This window comes from Electrophorus electricus, chromosome 2 (assembly GCF_013358815.1).
Source record: "Electrophorus electricus isolate fEleEle1 chromosome 2, fEleEle1.pri, whole genome shotgun sequence".
Classification (NCBI taxonomy): domain Eukaryota; kingdom Metazoa; phylum Chordata; class Actinopteri; order Gymnotiformes; family Gymnotidae; genus Electrophorus; species Electrophorus electricus.
In genome coordinates, this window is record NC_049536.1 from 784,949 (window position 1) to 793,036 (window position 8,088).

The 8,088-nt window shown below is 38.0% G+C and overlaps 1 protein-coding gene across 3 annotated transcripts in view; it reads left to right on the forward strand.

Moving 5' to 3' along the window:
* Nucleotides 1-3,379, forward strand: part of LOC113583830 (tenascin-X) — a 32,662-nt gene extending 29,283 nt beyond the window's left edge. For all 3 annotated transcript variants that reach the window (XM_027020402.2, XM_027020403.2, XM_027020405.2), the window contains one exon: nt 2-3,379. In XM_027020402.2, the coding sequence (XP_026876203.2) occupies nt 2-100 (99 nt within the window). In that variant the 3' untranslated portion in view covers nt 101-3,379. The remainder of the gene's footprint in view (nt 1) is intronic.
* The last annotated feature ends 4,709 nt before the right edge of the window (nt 3,380-8,088 follow it).

Below are 8,088 nucleotides of genomic sequence, written 5' to 3' on the forward strand. Positions count from 1 at the left end.
GGGTTTGATCTGGACCACATGGAAGGGAACGGACTTCTCTATTCCTTTCACTGAGATGAAACTTCGTCCAACATCCTTTAACCCTTACACTCAGGCATAGGCGTGAGAGAGAGCAGGATGGAGAAGAACCCTACACACACACACACACACACACACACACACACACACATAAACACAAACATAAATATTGTGTAACCACATCGTGAAGGTCTTTCACCTAAAGACTCAAATGTCATAAAGGACATTTATCATTCTATTATTTTGTACAGATTTTGGATTCTCTGTATGTAATTTTGTCCTATAGGATATTATGCGCTCCCTCATCTCCCTCAGTCCCATAGTAAGCTACAGCTAAAAGGGGTCTTATGGACAGATATGTGATGTGTGGATGTGTGCACTCCATCCGCACCTTTTGTTTCCTGATGTGTGTTATACCTTCAGCCATTCTCAGATGTTGTATGTTCTAATGAAACAATATGGTAAGAGCCAACATTGCAAGTATCAGTTGCAAAACTGATGCTGGAGGAAGTCTTAAGAGATAGATGAGCAATCTAACAAAATGAAAAAAAAATTTTTTATAATGTGCTGTGAGCTCAAGTATTCCTGATGAATTTGGGCTCGTAATAATGTCTTTCAGCCACATTAACTGAAAAGGCACCTTGGAATTACAATATGATATCCAGCACATTTCATGCAGCCTTGATCTGATTGGTACAAAATATTTTAGTATTTAAATTCCTTGACTAACAGCACCAAATTTCCCCATCTCTTGTGTATAACCATAATCTTCTCTCTAACAAGCAGTGTTGTAATTCTCAGACAAAATGGGTGATGTACTGATATATGAGAGGTTGTTTTTATTCACGACCCCAATGGATATTACTCCCATAATTCTCCTGCTCCAGGAGGTGCACGTTCAGTGCTGCCATGGATCCAGATTACACAATTTCTGCCTTGAACTGAATTATGTCCTGAACACGTTGCAATATTAGAGTGGACTACACCCTTTCCTTAGGGAAGCAAGAAGGTGAAGTTTGCATGTAGCCACTACAGTAGTCTATAAGATTATATCCATGTTAACCACATTCATTATTTGTAAAGATTTTGAAATTAATTGCTGTGTCCCCACTGGCTCAACATGTTGGGGGTAACAAAGACAAAATGGAAAACTCCGAACAGAGCTGATTTCTTTACTGTACTTTAATACTCACACCCAATATTCTCCACTACCCCAATTTTGAAATGTCAATCTTTCTCCTGTAATATAAAATATTAATTTATTTTACTATATAATACAAAACTAATGATTTAAATACATGTTTGTGGCAGAATGAATATTTTAGGACATTATGGTTTCCCATAAATGGGTTAAGCTTAGTCTTGGACTACATTTGAGTGCCTCTGGAAATGTTTACTAGTGTAGGTATTGGTCTTACTCTGAGAAAGAGGCTCTATATGCCTTTAAGACGCTTAACTATTGTAGATGAAATTACAATTCAATTTGCAATTACTAACTCCTCTAAAAGTGATACTTGAAACACAGTTCTTCAAAGATCTACTTCAGTTGCAATATTGTTTGTGACTTTAGACACAATATTCTGAATCACGCATATTTGCTGATTTACTAAACACTTAACATACACTTAACATAACATGTTAACATACTTAAGATCATGCTAACCGTACGGAAAGCACTGCCATTCAAACACTGTTTGTGTGTCCCTTCAGTGCACCACACAGCAAACAGCTGCTATTGTCTAATCACAAATAACCTGCATTCTCAACAAATTGTTCTAATTGTTTTAATTACCCTGTGAAGGAACGTTTATGCAAAGCATGAGGTAATCTCTGTGTTTGGAAATACTGAGCTCAACAACATTCCGGAAACACGGGCACAGGCAGAGTAGTGCTACATGATCATTTGGGATAACTCATCCTCTGGATCAGTTTCCATTGGAGTACTGAAGTCCGTGAATGGTTTGACAGTAAGGTTAGATTTGCAAACTTGTTCCTTCCACCTTATTCCCTGTTCCTCATCCCAACTGAGGAAATGTTCTCAGCATGGCAGTGGAGGGTGGTGCTGTAGGGTCTTTCCAGGAGTGGATTCACCACAGCAGGTGATATTTCAAACCATAACAGGTGATATTTCAAACATCCAGGAATAGATTCACCACAGCAGGTGATATTTCAAACATCCAGGGATAGATTCTCCACAGCAGGTGATATTTCAAACGTCCAGATGTAGCTTCACCAGCAGGTGATATTTTTCATTCTGTCTCATGAGAGGACTTAGTATGGGATATTGATGAGGCTCAGCTTGATCCTGTCTGATGGCGATTATAGCTATTTGAAACTGAAGTCTTTCAAGAGCCACCGAAAATCTCAGCACATTGTCTCAGTTATAGATTAGTGTCTCTTATAGACTCAACACATGCCACATCAGGGAGATGGGTGTTCTAATCATTAAATATAAAAATAAAATAAAGTGCCAGCTGTTTTTAAACCATGAGCACGGAGCCTGGAGACCTGGGGTGTGGGTGTCTGTGTTTCCCTTCAGTTTGACAAACTTGTCAGTGAGCATATGACTCAGAGTGAGGTAGAGAGTGAGTTAATGTCAGAGACTGTGTTAGTGAGTGAGTGTAATGATGTGATAAATGACTTTCTTCTCAGATACTTAGTGTAGAACAGAGATGTGTTAGTCTCAGTCCTGCTCACTCTATGCACTGCACATATTTCTGCATGTCTGTGCTGCTCTACACCTGAATAAACTCAACTGCTTACAGTGAGGTCCTCCATGCCCTGGTGCAGGTGTGTCAACAGTAGGAAAGAACACAGATGTCCAATACAGTAAGTCACCTAGACCAGGACTAAAAACAGTGGTGTTAACAACATGTTTTCTAACATACCAGAACTATGGCCTGATTTCTATAGAGCCACACATGTCCTGTCACAGGTGCAGGAAGCACTGCTTTCAAATCACTGCAGTAAACGTAATAAAATCAAGCTTTCACACCTTTGGTTTTAAATTTCCTGTCTAGGCCAGAGTGGAATCTAGACACTGTATGCCGGTGTTCAGAAGTCAAATAAAACCAGATATTTGTTCTTTTCTTCTCTGATAAATTTATATTCCATTGTAAATTATATTTTCTTTCTCTATTCATGCGATGCTTCCTCTACATCTGTATCAATGTTTTATTTGTAACTTGTAGTTTTATTTTTTTTAATTATTTTTATTTGCCAGTTCATGTACAAACAGATGAGATGAAATGTAATTGAACATGTGAGATAACTAGACACCAGATATAGTTGTGAAATGTCATGACATTTTGCTAAGTGTTTCCATCTAACAGTGTTGATACAGGTTGACTTTTAAAAATTATTTCAGTGGTCCTTCTTCATGTGTTTTTCCGACTTTCTAGGAAGATGAACCAGTTTATATATGAAGAAAAAATTGATCATAGCATTCATTTAAACATAACATTCATTCCATTGGGTTCTAAAGTTCTAAAGTTGTAGATCAGTTCTTATTTTTTGTGTTCTAACTTTATTGCTGCCACAGTAACAACTGGCAATGCAAACATATGTCATTAATTCATTGTTCATTAGCATTAAAATGCTGGAAATGACAAATCTTTTATTTTGATTGTCTGACGGTGTTCAACAAAATGGTACAGCTGATTACATCTCTTGCAACTTATACAGTAGAGAACTCCTGCAGTAAGCATGAGGAGGAATGGGACATACGTGATTCTTGTGTGCTAGTTATTTTAGTGGCTGTGTTAATAAATAAATAAAGTGTAATATCAGCCACTGTTTTATTTGTTGTAGGAGGATAAGTCAGCACCATGGAAATTCTTGTAGTCTTAACACATTGTTTATAGGTCAGTGCATCCACTCTGAACAGGTAAAACACCAGCAAAGGTGTCATCTATGACTTCCTTGGGAAACCTGCAGTGTTGAAGATATTCGCACATTTCCATGCTTTTCTGGTGGAAGTCTTCATTCTTACTCCAAATGCGTTTGCGTAAGGGATGGATTTCATATAGGCCTTGGAATGTGAAGAGTTGTATTACAAATAGGAATGAGAGTTCATAGTTTAGTGAGACATGGAGAAGGAACAGAAACAAGACAAGAAACAGACAAGGCAGGACCATAAGAAAGAAAATAAAATGGTGCAGAGTTTGAACAGTAGAACAATGTGGCTGTTAACGAGCTCACCAAGAATGTGGATGATGACAACTGTTTGACTCTTTACTTGTTCGTTATATCTCAATACTTTCACTTATATCAAGCTTATTCTTGTTGTTATTTGTTCATTTTATTTTCATCCATTCCTCATTGCTCCTTCTTTCACCTGAATTAACCTTCCTTTCCCTCTCCTCTGAAATGCTGAAATGATGGTGACTGCTGAGGAACACACATTCCAGTCACTGTGCAAGGAATGGAATCCAGGTAGACTCCGTAGATGGTAGACACAAGCAGTCCGGGACACCTCTCTGGTGCCGGTTTCATCTTCAGCGTTTTCATCTCAGCAGACCCTGGAGAGAGGCTTGCAGAAGAGCAGCAGGTCTTCACCACTACTGCAGCTGGTTTTCACCCTTAGCAACCAGTTTGACATCTTCAACTCTTCGCCTGCCACAGCACCCCAGACAACCACCATGGATAGTGTTTTCATTATTTCCTGTTGTTTCTCAGCTTTCACCAGGGACTCGCTGTGGTGATCAGCAGATAAAATAACACTGGCACCATAGTCCTCCATGTGGGGACAAACAACATCATGACCTGTCACAGCGAGGTCCTCAAAGAGCACTTCAAGTCACTTTTGGACACCGTCAAGAAGAAGACAGATGCCAGGGTCATCGTCTCCTGAATCCTTCAGATCTACAGACCTTCAGATCTACAGTTCCACTGCAGGCTCTGGGGCTGGTGAGATGACATCATCACCACTTTCGCAGACAACTGGTCTTCATTCTGGGAGCGACTGACTACAGGAGGGATGGACTACACCCCATCTGACTTGGTTCCCTCATCCTGTCCCAGAACATCGAGTAGGCTCTGCACTGACTGGAAGCAATGAGGATAAGCATCAGACATATAAGCACTTTAGCTGTAAGACACTTTCTTTCTCCAACAGAATTATTATTAATAATAAGTATCATTGTTATTTCTGTACATATAATTCACATCACTATGCTGACCAATGTGGACCAGAGGAGGCTGGGTTCCCCTTTTGCGTTTTGATTCCTCTGAACGTTTTTTCCTGTCAGTCTTGGGGGGTTCCTCTGGTTTGTTCCTCTGGTTTGCTCTATGGGGGCTTAGAATAGCACATCTGTAAAGCTGCTTTGTGACAATGGCTGCTATAAAAAGTGCTACATAAATAAACTTAGGAGAAAGAGAGAGAGAGAGAGAGAGAGAGAGAGAGAGAGAGAGAGAGAGAGAGAGGGAGTGGGAGAGAGAGAGAGAGAGAAAGAGGGAGAGAGAGAGAGAGAGAGAGGGAGTGGGAGAGAGAGAGAGAGAGAGAGAGATTGTCAGTCTGCACAAATCTTGAGTTCAGAATTGTCTAAACAAATATGGTACGAGCACAACGCACACGTACATTAAAATAGCATTTAACTATTCAAACTATGTTTGTTTTAGATCAACTATGTCTCATATTTCCCATTATCTTGGGGACATTTGATCACAGCTAGCAGATATATATTCCCTCCCCCTTCTAACACCCCCCCCCCCCCCCCCAAACACACACTCACACAAACACACACACATCTGTAGAACCCTCTAAACATGTATTTTACTCATATTTAATCATTGTTTGAAACTGTATGATATTTGCTGACAGTGTTGTGCAATATTTACACTTGTTCCTCTGCTGGGACTCTTACCCACAATTATTCAAATATGATACAAAATTAGTTTTTATGTAGATTGTATCATTACTCTTTCCCAGACCATATTGTGTGCACTTAATGAAAATGTTCTGAACTTAATGCACACACAAAGAAACGTATTCACACACAGAAACATTCACACACAGAAACATTCAAACACAGAAACATTCACACACAGAAACGTAATCATTATGCGGTAAGAGCAAATATGGGCAAAAATATAATTGCTGCAATGGAAATGACGAAACTGAACAGGAGGAAATGGTCGTCATTGTTTACTGAGTGTGTGGGTGGTTCCTCTTTCACACCTCCATTTGATCTTAAGCCTCTGTCCTCTCATCTCTTTTCCACACTGAATGAGTATGATGGAGCATGTTGGGCTACTCTGTCTCCTGCTGTGTGGATTCATACACACGACCCACACTGGTGAGTGTTATTACTCTTCTCAAAATGTACAGATATATTTAACTCTACATTACACTACCACACTACATTAAACTCCTACACTATCACACCATCATATACGCTGCATTATCTTACCGTACTTTTACACTCTCTTTTACTTTACATTGTCCTAATGTACTAACCACAATATTTTACACCATATTACCCTACTATCACACTTTAATGTACTTAATCTTACTAAATTTACATGATCTTACTAGGTAATTCTACACTGTAGTATTCTCTACTACACTATGCTGTATTTTGTATTACTCAGTATACATGCATTACAGTATTAGATCATTATTCTCAGGTTAATCAGGCAACACACACAGTAAACAGGGGATTTATGGCTCTTTGGTTTAGTGGTGAATATCAGTAGAATTCATTTGCAGATTAACAATTGTCTTTATAATAATGGCCTCTTTTTTGATGGTATTTGGATATAAAAGGTTTTTATGTTTGATTACATCATCTCATCTGAAACATTTGGTTAAATTGAACAATAGAACCTGTGTGTCTGACTGTGTAAACTGACATCCTCTCATGCCCTGGACCCCTGAGTGCAGTACCATGATGTCCTTTGCACCCGTCACATGAAGAACGTAGATGATGTCATGTGGCTTTATTTTCAATTACAATTTCAGGCAAACATTAATTTAGCAATTGCAAACTATTTATTGATCTTTCAACATTTCAAATTTAGCACATTAAAAGACTGGAAGGAATGAATGTGTGAGGCAGTAAACCTGTGTAGAAGGTAAAATAGTCATTTGATACCTTGACAAGAACTGGTAAGTATGAAAGTTTGTTATTAAGAATGTTTTTCACTTAATGAGGGACACCTATGCTATAAAATAATGGGTGGTATAACGATCATATGCATAATTGAAATAATGTCCATTTAATCACAGTTTTGAGCATCTAGTAAGTATTGTCAAACAGCACGTCATAGTTGTTCATGGTGGTTTTGTTTAATACCTTAATAAAACATTAAAATGACATTTTATGCAACCTTTTATACATTAATCATCACCACAAAGCTGTTTTCCAGTCTCCTGTATCCAGGGTCCATTTGAGGCTAATTCCTTTCATTATGTAGAGACTCCAGTGATCTTTAATTAATCATGAGACTTTTTAAAGACACAATCAGCAGTTCTCCAACAACATAGTTTCATACACAAGGGGGTTTAGAAATAACGGATAAAAGACAATTTATTTTGAGAGAAAATATGTCTATATTTTTATTAATTAAAAGTTTAGAACTTAAAATAAACATTAAAGATAAAATAAAGACAGATGATAAAAGATAAATGACCGAAAAGTGATGCAGTACTGTCGCTAAGAGCAAAAAGGCATTGAGATAGCGAATGGATGGGGCCATAGTCATTTACAAACAAATATGTTTCGAACACAAGGCACACATACATTAAAAATATCATTTAACTATTCAAACTATGTTTGAAATTACAAAGGATTTAGTGATGTTTCAACATTTCAAATTTAGCACATTATAAGACTGGAAGGAGTGTATGTGTGAGGCAGCAAACCTGTGTAGAAGGTAAAATAGTCATTTGATACCTTGACAAGAACTGGTAAGTGTGAACCTTTGTTAGTAAGAATGTTTTTCACTTCTCAGTGAGGGACACGTATGCTATAAAATAATGGCTGATTTAAAGTTAAGACACATCATTATAATAATGTCCATTTAATGACAGTTTTGAGCACATCACTGTTGTTCATGGTGGTTTATTTA